Genomic DNA, 22963 nt, shown 5'->3' on the forward strand with positions numbered 1-22963 from the left:
GTCAGGCTGGATTCTGACAGGAAGCATTTGAATTATTAATTTGAAGTGTGCTGAGCATCGAGGCGGGGGAGGGCCACTTTTCTGGGCTCACTCATGCCCAGCCCCATCTGCAGGGACCTCATTAGTGATGCTTTCTCTGCCTAGACTCCCTGCCCCAGCTGGAGCTTCTTTCCTGACCCCTACAGGGTTAGCATCTCTCACACCTCCCGACCTATGGACTCCCTACTTAGCATGGTTCTTTCTTGGTTTCTCTTTCAAGCCATTCAACACACAATCTTCAGATCCCATTAAAGAGCTGGAGGAGACTGAGGCCCAGGAAAGATGGATCCCAGGGGTTCCAGATGTCACTGCAGGCAGCCTCCAGGGGTGCTTAAGTTTGTCTACTAGCCAACGTGGTTCTTTTCTCATATCCCTTTTTATATTTTTGTCCTCTAGCAGGCACATGGGCCTTCCTTTCACTTGTTACATGCATCTGATATTTTTGCTTGTTTTGTTTTTTGCAGCCCTGGGCATAGAACCCAAGACTCACACTTGCCTGGCCTGCTGCTGATACTTTGAAGAGTTTGTTTCCTTTTTGAAGGAGGGAGGTGTTTGTACCACACTTGGCTTTGGCTGTGTTCATGCCTTACTCCTGACTTTGTGCACAGGGATCCCTCACTTGAGGGGACCATATACAGTGCTGGGGGTCAAAGCTGGGATGCCATATGGAAGACAAGCACCTTAATCCCTGCACTATTTCTCTGCCACCCATCACCTGCCCATTCAAACAAGACAGATTCAGGAGTTCTGAGCTCCAGAGCAAATAGGTATAAATCTATGTCACCTGAAGTGTCTACATTTGTGGTCATCATTTATAACAGCAAAAGACTAAGGCAGGGGTCTCAAACTCAATTTACCTGGGGGCCGTAGGAGGCAAAGTCGGGATGAGGCAGGGCCGCATAAGGGATTTCACAAAAAAAAAAAGTCCTCAAACATCATTGTTAACAGTTTTAATTATTTCTTCTGAACATGAATAGAACATTGAGTGAAGATCATGAACAGTTCTTCTGAACATGGCATCTTTTGCCTATTCCTTGCTGCCAGAGACTTGACAGCACTTCTCACAAATCTGAACCACATTTAGCTTTAGAGAGGAAGCAGTTGAGACCCTCAGTATGGCTTGAAGAGATCATCATTAAGTCTAGACCTGTACTTTGACTTATTGAAGTTCAATGTGGAGAATAACTTTTCACACAAATATGTGCTCCCAAAAAGGCACATGGCGTGCTTGAACATTCGGGAAAGCTCAGGGAAGCTGGGGGGCAATTCTCTCAAAAATTGCTCATGCATGTCTGCTTTTCCACTAAACTCCCTGAACTTGGCTTTGAGATCAGAGTTGCATTGCAGGTCAATGAGCTCCATTTGAAGCACAGGAGGGGCATCTTGCATATCAAAGGAAAAGGGGTCCACAAAAATTTGGAAAGTGGCTCTGTGCTTTTTGAAGTCTGCAAATCTGTGATCAAATTCCTTCTCTAGCTTAAAAATAGCATCAACATATTTCTCACCACTGAATGGTATGCCTGCATCCACAAGTTCCTTGCATGCTGGGAAATGACAAAGGTTTGTCTGAGAGAGCTGGGATTTCCATAACACAAGTTTTGTGGAGAATGCTCTCACGTTGTCATAGGCAGCATTGATAAGCTGCCCTGGGCCTTGTAACATCTTATTTAGTACATTCAGCTTATGTGTGATGTCAACAAGAAAAGCTAAGTCCATGAGCCATTTGTGATCACTCAACTCAGAAACAGCATTCCCATCCTTCTCCATGAAAGCTTTCACTTCTCTCAACTCAAAACATATTTTCAGGACATTTCCCATGCTGAGCCAATGTACCTCAGTGAAATAGAGCACATCTCCATATTCTGACTCCATTTCTTCTAAAAAAAAGCACGGAACCTCCTTGCTTTAAGCCCCTGGATCTGATTTGGTTGATGCACTTCACAACAACAGACATCACATTGTCACACGGCAGGCATTTACTGCAAAGGGCCTGCTGATGGATAATCCAGTGAAGAGCAATGGCCTTCTCTACATCCTCCTCTTCAAGTTTTTTTTGAACAAGTGCCACCAGTCCATTTTTCCTCCCTGTCATCGATGGCACTCCATCGATTATTATTCCAATAAACCTCTTCCATGGCAAACTTGCATTCTCAATGGCATCACACAGATGCCAAAATATCTCATTAGCGGTGGTCTGGCCATGCATTGAAATTATTGTGAGCAGCTCCTCTGTCAATTCAAAATTGCAATCAACACCACGGACATATATTGTGAGCTGTGCAGTGTCTGTTATATCTGTGCCCTCATCAAGAGCAACTGAGTATGCATCAAAACTTTTGGCTTTCTCACACAGTTGATGATAAATGTCACTTAACATGTCAGAAATGCGCTCTGCCACAGTGTTGGCAGAAAGGCTGATTTTGCTAAATTGACCTTTCTTTTCCGGACAGATAATACTTGCAGCCTGTAAACACGCATTTTTTTTTTTTAACAAACTCTCCTGTGAATGGTTTCCCTGCCTTAGCAATCATCTCACTAACCATGTAACTAGCTTTGACTGGTGCAACATTCTCTTCGGTTGCTTTCTTGAAGAACTCTTGTTACCACATTAGACATGCTTTAAGACTGGCAACCCACTTGGCTCTCTCATTTCCTTGATATTTTGCACATTCCTCAGCATGTTTAATTGAATAATGGTGTTTCAAGTTGTATTCCTTGTGCACTGCAACTTTCTCTGAGCAAATAAGACATGTGGGGATGCCCCTGTGCTCAACAAAGAAATACTGCGTCTCCCACTTTTCCTGAAATTGTCTGTGCTCGTCATCAATCTTTCTCTTCACTGCAGGCTTTGATGAAGTCATGATGAAGGTATGACAAAATCAAATTCTGTAATAAACTTCTCTCCCTTCTCTCCCTTAGGCCTCCGATAATGCAAGGGACAGCGGGCAGGAGCAGCGGAAATGACATCTGCGCTAGGCGCAAAGTATTCGTGATTATTCACTTACCGAATATTCGCAATAAAAAATCGCATCAGTAAGAAAAAAAATCGCAAAAAATCGCATTAAACATTTGCATACCCCGAAAGGAACTGCTCGGGGTATGCGAATGTTAAATGCGATTTTTTTTTGGGTCACACCCAGCACCACTCAGGGGTTACTCCTGGCTCTATGCTCAGAAATAGCTCCTGGCAGGCACGGGGGACCATATGGGACACCGGGATTCGAACCAACCACCTTTGGTCCTGGATCGGCTGCTTGCAAGACAAATGCCACTGTGCTATCTCTCCAGGCCCGCAATTTTTTTCTTACTAATGCGATTTTTATTGCGATTATTCGGTATGTGAATAATCGTGAATACTGTGATATTTGAAGATGTGGAACTGGATGACACTCCTATCAACAGCAAATGAAAGTTCCTTTTTCCCCTGCATCCCCATCAACACTGATTATTTATTTATTTATTTTTGAGTTTGGGGTCACACCTGGCCACGCTCAGAGGTCACTCCTGGCTCTAGGCTCAGAAATCGCTCCTGGCAGGCCTGGGGGACCACATGGGATACTGGGATTTGCAGACACTATCCTTCTGCATGAAAGGCAAATGCCCTACCTCCATTCTATCTCTCCGGTCCCAACACTGATCATTTAATTGTTAGTGATATTTGCTGCTTTTCACTCAGGTAAGCTGGTATCTCCTCATCATTTTGATTTACATCTCCTTGATAAACTATAAAGGATCGCTTTTTTTTTTAATGACTTTTGGCCATCTCTCTATCTTCTCTGAGGAAGTGTCAGCTCATCTCCACTTCCCATTGCCTCAGATCCTCATGACCTCATGTGGGCCACAAAATGTACGAACGGCCTGCGGCCGCGAGTTTGAGACCTCTGCTCTATTGCTGTATCTGCTGTGCCCACTCTTCTTTAAACAGCACCAAAGTGTCAGCTTCTTTGTGAAGAGCAGGTGTGGCAATCAGTTTGCACCTGATGAGCTAAGAAGAAGCAGAAGGAGTAGGGGCGGGGCTGGGACAGCTGCATTTCTAGGGCACGAATATGCTCCCTTTCCAGAATGGGTGGGGGGCCTGGAGTGGCAGCACAGCAGTAGGGCATTTGCTTTGTATGCAGTCAACCAGGACATAACCAGGTTCGATCCCCGGCATCCTATATGATCGGTCCCCTGAGTCAGAATTGATTTTTGAGTGCAGAGCCGGGAGTAATCCCTGAATACTACTGGGTGTGGCCCAAAAAGACAAAACAAAACATAAACCTGGTCCTCAAGCACAGGAGACCACCTGGGGTTCCATGTGCTGGACAGACCTGCAATATAGAGATCAGACCCCTCAATCACAGCCCAGGGGTTCTCATGTAGGAAGACAAAGGCCGAGGAGACCCAGTGACCTTTGTTCTCCGACATCTACAGGCCAGCTTGGGTGACACTGGATTGGAAAGGTCATAGATGATGGCAGGCATCAAGCTTTGAAAAAAATAACCCATTTGTTAACTTGTGGATGTGTGTTCAAGGTACTTACCATGGGGGAGTGGGACCAATGTATGAAGAGGTTATCCCTCCTTTGTGGAACCCCTTGTACTGGCCTCTGCATCCGATGTTCCCACTTACCCTTACAGTTTTTGGGGACATGTGGGCACACTTCTGCTTGTCCCCCTATTCTGCCTTCCTGTTTTGATTCTTGTCTAGCAGAATCCTGTCCCCACCTTCCCAGGGATGAGAGAGGTTCCTGTCTCCTAGTGGCGGGGGGGGGGGGGGGGACTGGGCAGGATAAGACCTTTATGCTAACAGTCATTTTCAAAGCTATATGACACTTCTGGCTTTGATGGCCACCTGTAGCCAAGTCAAAGGTCTTTCTACTCCCTGGGAATGACCGCTCTTGATTTTGAGCCACCTAGCACCTAGTGTTCAGGGCTTACTTCTGACCTTTTTGTTTTGTTTTGTTTTGTTTTGGTTTTTGGGTCACACCTGGCACCACTCAGGGGTTACTCTTGGCTCCGTGCTCAGAAATCACTCCTGGCAGGCTCGGGGGACCAAATGGGATGCCAGGATTTGAACCAATGACCTTTTGCATGAAAGGCCAATGCCTTACCTCCATGCTATCTCTCTGGCTCCTTCTGACTCTTTTTTAATATCATTCCCATCTGGCTTTCTTGGGAACAGAGGACAGCAGCAGTGGAGCAAAAGGTCAGGCAGCTGCTGCCTGCAGAGCTAGGGGGGTGGGAGGATCCCCACAGTGGTCTCAGCTGGGAGGGGAGTGAGAGCAGCCTGGATAGGGACTCCAGAACTGTAGGCAGAAAGGTGAGCCTGAGCATCTCTGGCAGGAGTCAGAGCTGATCAGGAGCCATGCCATGCACAAACCTGCATCTGCCCCAGGCCACCCGCCTCTGTGCCCTTGACTGAGCTGGGAGTTGGGGTTCAGGCTGATGAGAGCAATCATCTTTCATCAGGGTCATTACAGGTCACCTGTAATGGGCACAACGGACTTCTAGTCTCAGGCCCTGAGCCTACAGGAGGAAGAAGGTTGCCAGGGTTTGGCAGGAGGAACAGGTGACCTACTTTAAGAGACAACTGGATTTTAATTTAGACTTATTTGTTTTTGTAGATTTGTTTACTTTTGAGCCTATAAAGTGGTACTTAGGATGCTTGGAAACCTTTCTGGATGATACTTAGCCAAGCAGGCTGGAAAATTCAGAGCTAGGGTCCAGGAACAGGAGGCAGAACCCCCCAAGAATAGTTAGGAACTTTCTGCTATGCTCAGGGTGTGGGGGAAACATACTAACGGGCCACCAGAACCAACCTATCAGTGCTCAGAGGCCTCAAGCGCTTCACCTAGCAAAGCAATAAGGGTGATTAACCCAGGTTTGTTCACTCTTTAGCTAACTTCCCCACCCAAGAGACACTGACTTTTCAGGGTTTGCCACATAAGTTGTACTTCCACAATATGCAACCTGTGGGCAGTGTATGTGTGTGTGTGTGTGTGTGTGTGTGTGTGTGTGTGTGTGTGTGTGCATTGCAGTGAGCTTGTTTCTGGGACAGGTTCTCTCTGAGCTCTCTGACTTCGTTCCAGCAGTTTCAGACTAGACAAGAAACCCTGATTCCAAAGAAGGAGCAGCTTAGAGGGAGCTGTGGGACTCTGAGTCCCTGTGCTGGGAGCATCTGGAAACATCACTTTCACCTTGCAATTCAGCAGCTGTCCGCTGTGAGGCTACTTAGCCATCTTTGTACAGTGGCACCAGCTACCCGGGACCTTCCCTAATGCCCTCTTCCAGGTGCCCATGTCCTGCTCTATTCCGTTTAATTGGCTTCTTTTCCAGGAAACCTTTCCTAGATCGCCTGGCCGCTGACTACAGCCAGCTCAACCCCAGATCATACAGGAAATAGGCATTTGTTGGGGGAGGGCACCTCTCTTCTTTGGCTCTGTCTTTGACATTCAGTTTTGTTTCTGCTTTTCACCTGTCAGGATACCCAACCCCACTGGGCACTGGGACACGTTATAGAAGTCTGACAGCATTGAGAAGGCTTGAGACTCCCTGAGAGCTAAGAGGCCTTTCTCTGCCCTGAGAGGCCTCTCCACTTCAGGGGTTCCAGGTCTCCAAAAAGAGGTCTTTGTAAAGCCTGGGCAGGATACTTCAGGCCCCGTTTCTTTCCTAAGGAGCTGGCTCCCTGTCTGGGCCTCTTCTCCCCCTTTGTGAGACAGCCGTGGTCTCAGTTTCTCAGAGGGTTGTTAGGAAGCTGTGGGATGATTTCCACACAGTGACCCACATGTTTGCTGCATTTTCTAGCCCTCCTTGGGGGTCAGCTGCACCAGTTCCCACGCCTGCAGCTCTGTTTGCGCAGCTCTGAATGAAGCCCTGTTCCCTCCTCAGTCAGCTCCCGCACAGGCTAAATAAATGAAAGTGGTGGTTTGGCTAACTGCTCAGTCAATCATTATCGAGAACCTGTGATGAGCCAGGTATAGACAAATCTGTCATTTTGTACTCAAAGATGCTCCCAAAGGTCTGTGGCATGCTATGAAGGTGTGAGAGTGATTCTAAGGGTATGAGAGAGTGTGTTCTGGGGGTATCAGCATGTGTGTGTGTTCACTGAGAATATATGTGCTGTGAGGGGATGTGTTGTGTGAGGGTGTGTGTTTGCTATGAGTGTGGGTGTGCTATGAGTGAAAGTGTGATGGTGTGTGTGATTCGAGGGGCTGGAAATGTGTGTTGTGCGAGGGTCTGTGTGTTCTGTGAAGGTGTGGAGGTGTCTTCTGTGAAGGTGTAAATATGCGTGTTCTTTGAGGGTGTGTTGTGTAAAGGGGTGTGTGCACTGTGGGGGGAATGAGAGTGAGCTATGAGAATGTATGTTTGCTGTGAGGGTGTGAGTTTGAGTATATGCTGTGAGTATATGTGTGTAATATGTGCTGCAAGGGTATGTTTTTGTGTGTGATGTGAGGGCGTGTGGAACGTGTGAGCGTGCTATGAAGATATGTGTGTGTATGCTGTGAGGTTGGCATGTTCGTTCTGTGTAAATGGCATCTATCTTTGCCTCCCCGTATCCTCCCTGCATGCCTCCCTTCTCTTGCCATGCCTCATAGTATCTAAGGGTTTGTAGGAGATGCTGGGGTCTCTGAATAATGGTTCCCACTTACTGCCTCTTGGTCTCCTCAGACCAGTTCTCCAGACTAGGCCATCTGTTGCCTATGAAACTGGGGCAGTGATGCCTACCCCTTCACAGACACTGGGACCCTTCAAGATACCTTCCCCATTCAAGTGCCAAGCCCCATATCCCAGCCTCATGTGTGCCCTAGAACAATTTGCTTGCCAATCTGGTATGTTGTCTTGTGCTCTTGGCTTCTCTCTCAGAGACTCATAGGCTATATCCAAAGCCACTCCTGGCTGGTCAGCATGGAAATCTTTCCAGTTTGGCTTTAACCAGTATCCAGCTTTACCAGGCCAAATACTCACAGGAGTATGGTATGTCTGCAGGTAGATGCAAAAGTAATAAAATCATCATCTAAGAGGTCTGTAGCCAAAGCTGATTGGCAGTACAGTGGATACCCCCTTGGTGACAAGGCTCATTCATTCATAAATTCATTCAATAAACATGTACTGAATCTACAATTTATTCGATGCCAGACTCTATGTCAAGGTCTGCTGTTGCTTTCAGGCTGAATGTTGCCACGATTTCTAAAGACTAATTGGGGCTCACCGGTCTCCTATTCCCAATGCCCTGTTTCTCATGCTAAGATTTGCCTAGGTTTCAGCACCCCAGCCCCCTCCTGAGCCTTAGAAAACCAGCCTGGATGTTGAATGCAATATATGTTTAAGTACTATATGATTGAGTCTAGAGTCAAATCCCAGGTTATACCCATCCTGTGCCCTTAGCTAAGTGATTTAACTTCCTCAAGCTCTCCTCAACCAGAAAATAGGCCTAAGTAAGATTGCTTGTGTCACAATAGCTGAGAGGAACATGGGAGATAAGGCAGATGCTTAGAACACCGGCACATGGTTCCCACTCAGTGATTGTGAGCCATTTCTTAGGATGATGATTTCTTTCTGTGTCACAAGCCTGCCTCTGGCCTTATCCAGAATGCCACACACAGAGTCAGGGTCAAGTGAAACACAGTCTCCTGGAGATGGAGAGCTGTGGGGTAGTGCCAATGATACAGTGGAAGAAGCAGGAAGGAGGGCCGTAGCTGAGCTGCAGGGAAGTATGGGAACAGTCCTGGATGCTGAGTTGTCCTCCAGGATAGAAATTCATGACTCAGAAGTCATCCCTTTCAGGGCTCAGTGGCTTAGACTCTTTCCCAGGCTTTTGTTGTTGTTGTTTTGGGGTTGCTATACCCGAAGGTGCTTAGGGCTGACTCAGGGCTCTGACTCTGCAATCAAAGATTGCTCCTGGCAGGCTCTGGGGACCATATGTGGTGTTGGGAATACAACCAGAGTCAGCTGTGTACAAGGAGCTCTATATGCTATACTATGCTTCCGGCCCCAGGCTTTCTTAGGTTACAGGGAAGACACAGGGATCCTATTCAACTGTCAGTGAGGCTGACTGACTGCCTGGAAAGAGAGGGCAGAGGACAAGAGAGATGTCAGGTGTGCAAGGCCTGGAGCACAACCCTTTGACATTGCATTGTCCCTGGAGCTGTGCCAGTTTGAGCATGCCCAGCTGCTGTGAGTCTAATTCTGCCAGGAGCCGCCCAGGTCCCTGAGCACTGCCAGGTATAACACCTATTTAAACAAAAGAAATGATCAGACAAGTACATTAGGGGCCTTCTGGAAACCAATGAGTTGAGGTAATCTGGGCCGGGCTGGGTTTGGCTGTGCAGTGAATTCAGGGTCTTAGTGCTGCTCTGAACCTTGGTTTTCTCCTGTGGGGTGCAGACTTCCTAGGGGGTTTGGCCCTGACAGTTGTGAAGGGGCAAAGGCAAGAGCATAATGGCAGCCACATGCCAGAGAGAAAACACAGCTGCAGAGCAGGGTGCTTGGCCAGTTGGGGTGTTTAGGTGGGCCCCCCTCACTTTGCCCTGCAGCTGCCCTGCTTTCAACCTGAGCAGAGAGGGGCACCAATTGCCAAATGCGTGCTAAGATGCAAAGCAAGGCTCAGCCACAATTGTTTGTAGCCCCCCTGGACAGACACTCTGAGCTGAAACTAGCACCTGTGGGGACCCCTGCTGACTGAGTACAGGGACCCGAGGCCCACCAGCCATATCCCAGATGCTCTGTCTCCCCCTGCTGGTGGGATCCCTCCTTTCTCACTTTTCAGACGGCCTGGGACTCTGATCAGGCCCGGCCAGGGGTCTCAAACTCAATTTACCTGGGGGCCTCAGGAGGCAAAGTCGGAGTGATCCTTGAGTGCAAAGTCAGTAGTAAGCCTTGAACATTGGGGGGTGTGACCCAAACAACTAAAACAAAACAAAACAAAAAAAGATTCCTCTAGGGCAGGACACAAAATGTTGTACGGAGGGCCATTTGCGGCCCATGGGCCGCAAGTTTGAGACCCCTGCGGAAAGGAGACCCATCCTGAAAGGGCTGGTGGAATGGTAATCTGAACTTCATTAGAAGATGCTGCAGGAGGCACAGGCTCTCTGTCCTGTTCTTGCCTCTGTGCTAGGGGCAGGGGTCCAGCTGCAGCCATACCCCTCCTCTGGAGGCCAGAGGGGACTAGGTGAAGTAGGGACCCAAGGATCCTCCCCAACATCCTCAGAACTTCCTGCTCTGGAATACACTGCCATCTATCTGAGCCAGAACCCAATGGTCTTACCTGTCACTCACCCTCAGCAGCTGGGCGGTCAGTAAAAGCTATGAAGTCCATTTTTATTAAGGCAGATGAGCTCAGAGAGGTTATGAACTGTCCATGATCACAGTTACAGGAAGTAGCACCAGACTCAGGAGCCATATGCTCCTTCCTGGGGCAAGGGACATAGGTAACATGACCTTGAACTTCAATCTTTTTGTCTGTGGTCCACATATTTTGGGGGTCACACCTAGCAAGGCTCCAGACTTACTCCTGACTCTGCACTCAGTTATCACTCCTGGTGGTGCTCAGGGGACCAAACGTGGTGCCAGGGATCAAATCCTGGTTGGCCGCGTGCAAGGCAAGCACTCTACCCACTCTACTATCTCTCCGGCCCTGAATCTCAATCATTTGTAACCTCTCCAAATCCTCATCTTTTCACTGGAAAATGGAGTGGGTAGTCAGAGTGGCTGTCTTGTCAAGTCTGGTGAAGATAAGTGGGGTCACCTGTCCAACGTGGTTGTGACTGTGTGACAATCTGACCAATGAAACTAAACCATACATCTTTTTTCTTTTGGTTGGCTGGCTTTAGGCCATATCCAGTGGAGCTCAGGGTTTACACTGGGTTCTATGCTCAGGGATCGCTCCTGGGGGTTCGGGGCTTGGGGACCACATGGGGTGCTGAGGATTAAGCTGAGGATGGCTGGATACAAGGCAAGAACTTTAACCTCCACACTATCTCTAGCCCACACTTGGGGTTCCTATCCCAAGGAGATTCAGAAACTGCCCTTCTGTTGCTTATCCCCCCAAAGCCCTGGGGCCTCAAAAAACTACTGACTCTGTTGGCTCATCTAAAACAGGGCAGTGGGGTTAGTGGTGTCAAGGTCGCAGAGCAAAACAAGAAGAATAGAATCAGAGTAGGATGAAACCCTCTAGGCTGAAGCAATAGCACAGCAGATAGGGAGTGTGCCCTTGAATGCGGCAGACCCAAGTTTGATCCCTAGCATTCCATATGGTCCCCAGAGTATCACCAGGAATGATTCCTGAGTGCAGAGCCAGGAGTAACCATTTCACATTGCCAGGTGTGGTTCCAAACTAAAAACAAACAAAAAAAAGAAGGGGTCCTCAGAATTAGGGTGAAGATTGTAACTCCACCCTGGATTTAGGTGTAGCTACCTGAGACCCACCCATTTCTGGGAGGGGTCTTGGGAACCAGATATTATGTGTGACCTTACCTGCAAGACCCCGCCCATTCCTGGGAGGGGTCTTGGAAAAGGTACATAAGCCTTTGAGCCAGGGGATTAGGTGGGTCTGCCCTGCTGGGCTCTCTGGCTATTGGGTCTTTGCCTCTTTTGGTCTTTGACCAGGATGGAGGTCAAAGGGAGATGGCTGAAAGGAGTTAAGATGCAGGGCTAGCCTAGAATGGCTGAATGCTTGAAAGGTTATGATGTAGGCCACACACATGTGGTGGATAGGGATGAATAAAGCTGATGCTTCCTGATGCCTGCCTGTGAGTGAGTTCAATACCCGTCGCTTTCCTGGACCCCAGACCTGCCGGTTCATGGGGGATGAAGTCACGTGGCCGGGGCCTAAGGACCAAGGCCTCCTTCTCCATCCACTACCATCATTAATTATTTGATTCTACAAAGATGTTTGGGGGTGGCTCTCTCTGTGGCTTGATTCCTGAGTGCAGAGCCAGGAGTAACCATTTCACACTGCTAGGTGTGGTTCCAAATGAAAAACAAACAAAAAAAAGAAGGGGTCCTCAGAATTATGGTGAAGATATTTGGGGGGGGGGGCTCTCTCTGTGGCTTTATTTTATATGTTCCAGGTGGCCCTGCTTCTAGTTTGATCTTAGGTCAGCTCAGGGGCAAGCCGGGACTGGCTGGGTCTCTGCCCAGGCTGTGATCCCCAGAGGGAACTAGGGCTAGAGTGGGAAGGATGAGAAGTGCTTGAGGCTCGTCTGGGTGCGAGGACACCAAGCTGAGCCTCTCTGGCCTGGAGATATCTCACTCCCTTTATGGTGTCATGAATGCACTCGGGTCAGTGTGGTGCAAATCTGTGTTGGCGCAGAAGGATCCAGTCCCATTGAATGGGACTCTCTCTCAATCAGCTGTGCTGTGGCCTCTTCAGGCTGCACTCCGTGGACCCCCTTGCAGATGTTGTGTCCCAACAGCCTACAGGTCCCTCCCTCCCCACTATGAGCTCCTGGCAGAATTTGTAAGCCGGCTGGTGCCTATTGTGGGCCCAGCAGAAGCTTTGGGGTCAGATTTTTAGCATTTTAAAATTTTATTATGACTGCATGTTTAAATATAGATGTTTATAGCTCTATATCCCCACCCCGGGCCCACCAGCCCTTAGTTCTTGCCCCTAGCTTTCTGTCTGGAGGATGTGTAGGGGAGCACAGTCTGTGTGCTCTTGTCCGACACGGTCTGCGTGCTGCTATTTCTGGTCACCCTGCGGGGCTGCTCAGAGGTGGAGGAGGAACCCGCACGACCGCCAGTCAGTGGAGAGCGCCTGGGCTTGCTGGAGGCTGTGGAGGCCTTGAGGGGCCCAGCACGGTCCTCTCTGTGAGGAGGCTCCAGTGGCAGGCCTGCCTCTTCCTCCTCTGCCTCCACCTGGTCATCATTCCCCTCTTCATCATCACAGCACAAAGCATGGTAGAGTACTTTGTCGCTGAACCGCACCCTCTCCCGAGTGCCCGGGGTCCGCTGGGGTAGCTGGCCCTTGGGTGGGCCAGCGCTGAAGGCCTCTTCGCTGGAGGAGTCGGGGGTCTCCACGCGGGGCCCATTGGGCACAGGGAGGCCCCCGTTCATGAGGCGGTAGTCAGGGCCGGCGCCTGGCCCACGCGTGGACTCCGGGCCGTCCACGGAATCTGAGGGCGTGGACGCATCCAAGAAGGAGCAGAACTCCCAGCTGTCTGAGAGGATGTCTGCTGTCACGAAGTCCAGGGGTGGCAGGTCGAAGGGGCCGCCCACTCCCGCCTTGTCACTGCTCGAGGTGCTGCTCACAGTGGCCGTGGTCCAATCATCCGGCTCGAGTTCGAAGTCGAAGTCTGAGGTTAGCTTGTCGATCTGGCTCACCACCTGGCCAGGTTCAGGGAGAGTAATGAGAAGTCAGGTGGGGGCCTGGAGAGGCCAAGGATCTCTCTGTGCTACCCCCTTACTAGATTCCATCTGCTGAGGGCCCCCTCAATGGTCCCTGTGTCTGTTGGTACAGGTTTATTTGCATCATGAAGGAGGAAGCAGTGGGACCAACATGGCTTCCAGCTACACATTCTATCCATCCACATGCTTGACTATCCCAAGTAGTCCTCATGCTCTTTGGATGGCATAAGTCATTCAAAAAGGGCCAAGAGGGGTGGCATCCCCATCTTTGGAGAAGAGATGATTAGGGTGACCCTGAGAAGGATGACTGGATTTTCTAGAATGTTCTAGTCTAGTGTGTGGATGGTCCATCAGAATCTAAGGACACAAACACCAATTCATTCTCCCCTTCCACCACCATCCCACCTAATTTCTTCTCCAATCCTTGATCCAACCTGGCTTGTCAGAATGGCAGGAAACAGCCTACTGGGTACAGTAAAGAGCCTGTGAAGGTCCCACCTGCTTCCCTGCTCAACAGGGATACAGGAAACCCTTGGCCTGGAGAACTGAAATGACAGAAGCTTTCGAATCTGTTCACAAATTGGTCTATGCCAGTGTCTGGTCCTCCTCTGCACTCACCACCTAGCTGACTTCCCACTTGGCTTTCGTGACCCCTGTGAAAAGTCCATGTAAATGGGGTCCATGGACAGAGAAAACAGACCTCACCCTCTCCTGCCTGCTGCCATGCTTTGCTGACATACTGAAGATGGCTGAGATGCCAGTCATGGGGGCTGAGACTCAACCTTCCAACCCCTGCACAGATGCATGACCTTATGGGGGACTGCTGCTGAGATTTTGTGCAAGGCCAAAGGGGCCTGCCTAGAGCTAGGCCAGTTCAGATGCATAAGCCTTCCTCTGGCGTTTTGACTTAGTTGTTCCCATTGGGTGCCAGGGAGGGTCTCTCTCCCATACTTCCCAAGAAGGTAGCATTATCCCTGAACCAAGCACCTTGATCCATCTTCACTTTAGGCTACCTGATGCCCTTGAGCTGTTGAGCTGCTGCCAGTGGGGCCAAGGGTACAAGTAGGGGTATCCCACAGCTTCCACATTACACTCCAAGGCCAGGCTAGGAGGGTACTGGGCTCCAAGTGCCCCACAAAGACTGGGCTGTGGACAGTACCAACTCAAAAGCCTCCAGACCTGGCCACCTGCCCCTGCTCTTGGCTTTTGCCTCCATGCTCACAGGGTCCCCACATGCAGCCCATCTTGTTCTTTGCTTCTGGCCTGGATTCTAGTCTCTGTGAGCCCTTGTCTCCTCCCCTTCAGATGGGTGATACTCCTCTCTTCACCCCAGGGACAGGGATTAAACAGACACAGACATGTTTCTTCAAGTCAGAGTCAGCAAATCAAGTACGTGCTAACCAGGCACTCTGCAGCTACCTCAAGGGTGCAATTCTGGTCTCTCTACAAGCTGTGTGGCCTTTTCCAAGTCACTCAACTTCTTTGTGCTTAAGCAGCTTCAAGAAAGGACAACTATTCTAGTGGAACCCACTTCAGGGGCTATGATGAAGTCTAAATGACTTATGGTGAGCCAAACATGCGGGACATTATAGATCACCAATGTCTGCTGTTGCAGCACATAGGTCCATATCTGTTGCAAACCCCTGACAGTAGGAAGGACAGTCTGATGGGGACATTTCCAGTGCCTGTGGCAAAATAACAAGTCAGTCTAGTTTTCCTTAGACTCAGCACAAGGGAAGCACTTATAGTCCCTAAAGTATAGCAGAAGAGAAACAAAAGCGATTCCAACAGAGGTACACAGAGGAACCTGCCCAGGCCACCTAGTAACATCCACTTCAATTACATGAGGACCAGACAGGGAATGATGTGCCATGAACACCCAAATTGTTTGCAAAGCCATGGCCAGTACACATCAGTATACCCTGGTGCCTTATTTCATGTGGCTGGGGGTAGGAGACGGGAGTGGAGAGATGGAAGATGCCAGGCAGACCTGCTATCTGCTTCCCTGCTTTGGAGACCTTGAAATCTGTAATTTCTTTGATATTTAATCATCATTTCATCTACATGTAATTTGGGATTGTCTTAGAGTGCAGAAGAATAATTATATACACAGAAGGAAAGAAAGAGGGGGAGAGAATAGAGAAAAGGAACCATAAAAATAAAACACAGGGCTGGAGTGATAACACAGCAGGTAGGGCATTTGTCTTGCATGCAGCCAACCCAAGTTTGCTCCTCAGCATCCAATAGGGTCCCCTGAGCTGACCAGGTGTGGTTTCTGAGTGCAGAACCAGAAGTAACCCCTGAGCACTGCTGGGTGTGGCCCAAAAACCAACAAAAAATAAATAAATAATAAATAAATAATCACTGAATCAGAAGCTTGAAGTCAGAAAGGATTTCTGATTCTATTGAGTTCCCACTTCTCCTGTGCTTGCTAATAAAGAAACTGAACCCCAGAGATGCGAAGGATCTTGGAACCGAGACTGGAAGTCAGTCCTGGCACCTGCGAACAGATTCAACAGCTCAAGCAGAGAAAGAGCCAGGGCTGAGGGCTGTGAGTAAACCTGATGGGGTCCCAGGTCTTGTCCTGATGATGGCCTTACCTCACCTTACTGCCTAAACAACTGTTCCCACCTCATCTCATACAACAGTCTCTTAGCCTCCAGTACTTTCCTTCTCCCCAAACTTTAGAGTCTCTTGAATGCAACCTTCTCCCTAATCAGGCCAAATTCTCTACTCCAAGTCAGCAGTCCAACACACTGCCACAGTCCCAGGAGTTCACTCTGGCTCCTGGACCTCCCAACCTACCCTGTGGTCCATGAGGTGGAGAGCAGGGCTCCACAAAAGCTCCAACCTGCAGAACTGCTTGCATTTCCACATGCTGACCCATCTGCCCACTTGACTAATCTCATGCTGTTTGGCCTGGAAACACTACACCTCACTTGAGGCCCTAGATGCAGGGAGCAGGGATGGAGACAGAGGGACTTACTTCTCTGCAAACTTCCCTGGTCCATCCTACAAACTCCAGCTTGGGTGCTTTCGCATCCTAAGGAGCCCCCCCACCCCTCTGAGGAAAGCACATCCTTAGACCCTACATCCAAGACTGAGCAGCAGAGAGCCCCAGAACCTGCAATTCCCATCCTTCTTTATCTCTAGCCCTTTCACCTCTCCTGACAGGCCATTACCTTCTTCCCTCCCTCCCAGCGCCCCAAGCAATTGGTTACATAACTGGAAATTCTGCATTATTTATGACCACTGATTATTTTTTAATTCTGTGATTATGTTATTTATTGCCTTCCTGGGGGGCTGTGGACTTGGGAAGGGGGGGAGCAGGAGTGGACTGTGATTCATGACTCTCAGCCTGCAATTTGGCCTAATTGGCCACTGAGCTTGGTGAGTCTACCCAGAGGAGGAGAATGCAGGGGGGAAAGGGCGGGAGGGGGGTGGAGGAAAAATCCGTTGGTTCTTGCTGAGCTGTGGGTGATGGCGCTGACCCACTTCAGCACTGCTTCATCCTCCCGTTTTCCAGCTCAGTCATATTCCTCTCTTGCCTGCACAGCTCTGGGCTTGCCTCGACACTCTGCCCACGGGAATGCCCAATTAATTGGGCAATGTCCCCAGGCCTGCTCCCCAGGAAAATTAAATGAGGAATCCTCCAGAGGTTCCCCCCCGCAAATTGCAGAAGGGTTGTGTCCACTGCTTTACCCTCCTGAGTGTGGGGGTCAAGGGAACAACTGCACCCCAAGTGGTGTCCTGCTCATTAGTGGCAGAAGGCATGGGAGACAACAGTTATGAGTATGTTTGAGCCACTATATTTCAGAGAAACATCTTGGAGAGAAGGAGGGGAGTGTTGAGCATCAGCTGAAGGTAAGCACAGCATCTGGGGATGGCAAGGAATGGGCCCTCACTCTGATCCTGGGAGACTCTGGTTGGTGGGGAAGAGGGACATTCAGGAGCCATATTCCCTATTCAGCAATTCTTGGACAGCATGTGTGATTCTCACAAATCCCACGTTCTAGGTCTGCTTCAGCTTTGGCTTCCCCTGGGATGCCCCCCTCATCTACCTTGGGGACTTTCTTACCCTGAAACCCCATTTGGCCTGAGCTTGCCTTTCTACTTCCACCACAGACCTGCACTCTGGCTAGTCCCCCAGCCTGTGCCCTCACTCCCCCTGGCCTAGGGTTTTCACTCATCCTAGTGGAGACCCTCTGCTCCTCACATCACTGCCACTTTCTGTCCTCTTTCTCTGCTGGGAGCTGTAGGAGAGAAACTCTAGGCTACAGCTCTGAACTCCTTGGTCAAGGCTGAGACCTCAACATGTCTTTTAATAACAAGGCTGAGGGCTGAAGTACAGTGGATAGGGCCTTTGCCTTGCGTGTAGCTAACCTGGTTTTGATTCCCAGCATTTTATAAGGTCCCCTGAGTCAACCAGGAGTGATTCCTGGGTGTGGCCCAAAACCAAAACCAAGAATAAGGCTGAGGGGAACATAAGCTGAAGGCCAGTAGGAGAGCATTTCATGACTCTAGCTAAGAGAGACAGTTCACTTGACACCCATCCTAAGTACTTTGCACAACCACTCCAGGGGCAAGGCCGAGGTGGATGCGGAAAATTAAATGTGTTCATCCATTCTCTATGCAGATGGGAAAAGAAAGTAACTTTGCCAAGGTCACACAGCTAGGACATGGCTGGAACAGGACTGCATACTGCTCGCACTCAGGTTCTATGGCTTTTCCATATTATAAGTCACAGTATGTTGAAGGGATCTTAGAGAGTCTGGAGAAGCGGGGAACCTGGGAGATGAGGGCCAATGAACAATCAACTGTCACATCCCTCTATGGCACAAGTCCAGCTCTTGACACTTCTATTCCTCAGTCTCTCTGACTCCCATCACAGGGCCAAACTTGTGCCCTTTTGTCTTTATGGAAGAGGATGAAGCCAGACAAGATGTGGGGGATGTGAGCCCCTGAGAAATACAGTGTCCTCTAGGGACTATAGTGTGTTGTCTTGCCCTCCCCCAAATCCTTTTAAGAGTACCTTAAGGTGCTTCAGTATTACCCCCATTTTAGAGGTAAGTGGACTAAGGCCAAGATTCATCTTTCTGCTCAAGAAGCAAAGATAAGGGCCACGATGACAAGTGGTGTCTGAGGCGGGAAGGCAGCAGAAGGGGGCACTGCTGGCTCCCTTCTCTCTGCTGCCTTTGCCCCTCTGCAAGCAGTCATGCCTTTTCCAGGCACCTCATTCTCACATCCCAGGCACTCCTGGAGAGACACCCAAGTGAGTACTACTCAGGACATGGGGTAGGATAAGGAAGTTGAGGCTTTGGGCCCATGAGTGCCTGTGATGAAACAAGTCTACAATGATCAACAGACTAGAAGAGCCTGTACCCAACTCTCCAGGAACTTGGAGCCAGGAGTCAGGGCTTTTCCAGCCTTGGCTCAGAACAAATCCTGCCTTTACAACTTGGAGACATCGTACTAGATAAACCCCATGCCAGGTTCCAGTAGCCTTATCTGCTTGTTGTTCTATCACCCAGGTCTAGACCCTGCTGTGCTGGGGGGTGAGAAAGCTGGAAGCCTGCCCCCCCCCCAGCTGGGTGCCATTGGCAGCAGGCAGGTGACACAGTAAGGGGTAGACTCTGGTTGCCATATCAACCTGCCAAAGTCTTTAGTGGAGGCACATAGGCACATAGAGTGTGTAGGGGGTTGGACTCATGTTTCTCTAACCTGGTCAAGACTCTGGCTGGGCTTCAGATCTGAGAATGGAGGTGAAGAGCTGTTTGAGGATGGGACTGTGTTTGTGTGTATGAGGATATTAAGAATGGAGGAGAAGGGCTGGCGAGATAACATGGAGGTAAGGCATTTGTCTTGCATGCAGAAGGATGGTGGTTCAAAACCCGGCATCCCATGTGGTTCTCCGACCCTGCCAGGAGTGATTCTGAGCGTAGAGCCAGGAGTAACCCCTGAACGCTGCTGGATGTGACCCAGAAATCAAGAAAAAAAAATAGAATGGAGGAGAGGAACTTTAGTAAGATCTTCAGAATCATCTAGAGGATTCTGTCAAAATGCAGGGGTCATTCATGTGGAGCCCATCTGGAATCAAATTCCAGGCAGAGTTCTGTCCTGGTAGGCTAAGTAACCAATCTTATGAGATTTGGTTTCTTCAGCAATAAACTGACAAGGCTCTCCTGGGTTAGTGGGGGTGAGGCTGTGGAGTGAGGGGTCTGGGCTCAAAGGCCCGAAAGATGCTTCCCTGAAAGTTGGTTCTGGACTGGAGCAATGTGGGCACTCAGGCTTAAGAGTAGCTCTTGGCTTTTCCCAGGCAGGCCTGCAAAGGCAAAGTGCCAGGCCTCTGCCCAGCCTGAGCCTGTAGACAGTTCCTATGGTCCTGATGGAATGAAACAAATGTGCAATAAGCTAGGAGGGGGTGTGGTGAGGAAAGGAGGAGGAATTTCTGGCTTTTGGGGATTGAGGCTGCTCTGGAGTGACGGTCCTCTGATCTCTAAACTGCATTCTTAGCCCAGATCCTTGCCAAGCATGCATGCTTACCTCCTTACCTGGAATGACATCACCCACTTCCTGAGGGGGGACTAGGGACAGGTACCACCAGGCACTCCCTCAAGTACACAACTCCTGCAATCACCTCTACACCTCACCCCTCTCTGTTTTCTGGGGACTCCCATCATTCATCCCCTAATGCAGAAAGGCTGGGAAGAGCTGGAGTCCTTTACTCTGGTTCAATCACTGCCCCTCAGTCTCAGCAGGGGTGTGGCTGACAAGGAGCTAAAATGTGCCTCTAGACCACCTGACTGCTGTAACTACACACCGTGGACAAATTCAGACCAGCGGCTCAGAACCACTGGTCATGCATTCTGGGCTCAAACACAGCCCTGGGGGCAGGACTGAGACCTTGTGTCCCTCACAGGTCCCATGGTGCATGGCAGGGAGTGCTAAGGAGACTGGGCATCCCTGATACAGTAGAAGACAGACCCTCACTCCAGAGCTTCTGGTTGACTTTGCCAAGGCAACCCAATACAACACCATGTGTTCAGAAAGATGGTGGTGGGGTGAATCATACCCCAATCTCTACACTCAAGGATGCTGATCCTTATTAGCAAGGCACAGACCTATTCCCATTGCAGGTGGCAAGGTCAGAGGTGGTTTCAGTTTTTCCAGGAACTGGGGTTTCTGAGTGGCTGTGTAATTTCTGAGGAGCGTTCTGAGCTGTGGGGACCGCTTCCAAGGAGACACGCCCCCTCTCCTGGGACCCTGTGTGACCGAGTCAGATATGGGGGGGGTGGAATTCAGGGTGAAAGGAAGCACAGGTTCCAGGAGAACAGGCCTCCTGGTAGCTCTGAGTGCTAAGAAGGCGCTGGGGCCCACCACACACCGCCTGCAGGCTACACAGACCTGGGACAAGGTCTCTGCGGCAGGTCTCTGGTGGAGCAGATTTGGGCAAAGGATCGCAGGGAGGAAGGGACCTCATGCTCACACGGTCTCCAGGGAGACATGCTATTATGACGACGTGTGGGTGAGACCAGAAAGCTGGTGCTAGGGCCCTCTGGCCTAGCCCCTCACTCACCTCCCGGAGCTCCTTGGCCACCTCCTTGAGCTCCCGCAAGATGCCCTCGAGCTGCCCAATGACCATCTTCATGCGCTGTCGGATCCGCTCCCGCTCTCCACCGCCACTACTGGGGTCTTCGGTGGGCTGCCCGAGGTCCGGGGCGCCCCGAATGTTCATCCTTTACCACGTGGCCACAGGCCTGCCCATACTCCCCCCTGCCGGGCACTCGCTGTGTCTGCCTCCACGGAGCCCCCCTCAGCTGGGCAGCGCTCCACATCTTAACGGCCCCCAGCCCACCCTGGCCCTGGGTGGCCCTCACCCGGCCCAAGTGCCTCCGGGTGGGGAGTGCTGGGACACCCAGAGGCAGACAAAAGTCTGGCAGAGAGGATCAAGGTGAGGACTCAGGCGGGCAGGGAGTGGGGCCTTCAGGGCTCAAAGTGCCTTGGACAGCAACCTCCGATGGATGACCCAAAGGTGAGGGATGATGACAGGAGTAAGAGACGCCCTTGGGGAGGGGCGTAGGCGCAGCCAGACCATAAAACTCCGGGGCAGTTGCCAAGGCAAGAGGTCCTGGGGTGCATCTGACACCAGCTGGGGCAGGGTCTTCCAGAGATGCGGGAGCTCCGGCAGTGGGCGGCTCCGGGCAGGGCGCAGGATTGGCGGAGGACAGCCCCCTGCAGAGAGAGAGAGAGCGAGAACCTGGCGTCGGGCCTCCTCGGCTGCAGCAGATCGCGCTGCCGCCTCTCCCCAGCGCGCACCCCTTATTTCTTGCGGGGAGGGCTGGTGGAGGCAGATGGTCCACCAGCCCCTCCTTCAGAGCAGCCAGAGGAAGCCCCTGCTTTAGAGGCACAAGTGCTCGGCAGAGAGGAGAGGAGAAGAGATGGGGCCACCTGCCCTCTCCTCCCCAAATCTAATCCCTCTGGGCTGCTTCCCCCAGGCCTCGCTCGGCCTCCAGCCTCCCATCACGATGCCCCCCCTGGGTCCTGGTCCCCCAGACCGGACTCACCGAGGCTGGGGGAGAGGGCACCGGCCTTCCTTCGGAGATGCGTTTCCAGGGAAAGGGGGCAACCCCCAATACGACGTTGGAGGGCTCCCTTAGGGCGGGCTCCTCTCTCTGGACCCACCAAGAGTCCCTGGCCTGGGGGAGGTTCTCAGAGCCTCCACCGGGGACATCTGGGCGATGGGAGGAGGCGGGGCCTCGGGGCACCCCAGAAAGGGGCCGAATAAAGCCCTATCGAGCCCCTCCAGGCCTCCTCCGGCTGGGGACCGAGCGAGGGTCCGCTGGGCTCGGGGCTTCCTGGCCACAGGTGATGAGGGTTCAGGGCGCCCGGCGCGGTTCGGCCCCAGCGCGTGAGCCCAAGTCGCAGTGCTGGGAGGGGCGCCAGGACCCCCCGAGTCCACCACCCTCGGCTTCTCCGAGCCAGCAGGCACCGTCTGGGCTCCGCTCGGTCCGGTTCGGCTCGGCCCGGGCCCGGTGGTCTTCGCGGAAGGCTGCCCCGCTCGGCCCGGGACGCGCTCCAGCTGCAAGCCACCGCGTCCAGCTCGCCGGCTCCCGCGGCACGGCTCGGTCCGGTCCCTGTCGCCCTCGGGGGGCCCTCGGGGGAGGTCGGGGGGCCGCGGGGCCCGGGGATCGGCGGCCCGGGCGCGGTGGCGGCGGCGGGGACGGGTTGGGAGCGCGAGCGGGCGGCGAGCGGAGAGCCGGCGGGGCAGGGGCGCGCTGGCCTGGCCGGCCGGGGCGCACCGGGCTCGCCGCCGCCGCCGCCGCCCTGGCCAGCCCCGGGGCTCCCGGAGTCGCCCCGCCGGTGGGGCCCACAGGCAGCGAACGGGTCGGGGCCGGGCCTGGCTGGTCGCCGCTCCCCGCCCTGCCCGCTCCGCGCGCGCCCCGCCGCCCCTCGCCCCGGCCCGGCCCGCCGCCCCGCGCCCGACTGGCCGCCCAGGCGGGCGCTGGCTCGCTCCAAGGCCGCCCGCGCGCTCGGTGCCGCTCGGCTCGGCGCTGGCGGCGGAGGGGCCGGCCTGGCACGCCGGGGGGAGCTTTTAAAGC

General features: G+C 51.8%; 1 protein-coding gene across 1 annotated transcript; it reads right to left on the reverse strand.

Annotated features, from left to right (window-relative positions):
* Positions 1-12527: 12527 nt before the first annotated feature.
* On the reverse strand, positions 12528-22577 carry INSYN1 (inhibitory synaptic factor 1). The gene is made up of 3 exons (XM_049778335.1): positions 21929-22577; positions 20941-21596; positions 12528-13343 (listed from the first exon to the last, which is right to left on the reverse strand). The coding sequence occupies exons 2-3, from the start codon at positions 21097-21099 to the stop codon at positions 12615-12617; spliced, it is 888 nt and encodes a 295-aa protein (XP_049634292.1). The 5' UTR covers positions 21100-21596; positions 21929-22577; the 3' UTR covers positions 12528-12614.
* Positions 22578-22963: the final 386 nt, after the last annotated feature.

The sequence above is a fragment of the Suncus etruscus genome, chromosome 1 (assembly GCF_024139225.1).
Source record: "Suncus etruscus isolate mSunEtr1 chromosome 1, mSunEtr1.pri.cur, whole genome shotgun sequence".
Taxonomy (NCBI): Eukaryota; Metazoa; Chordata; class Mammalia; order Eulipotyphla; family Soricidae; genus Suncus; species Suncus etruscus.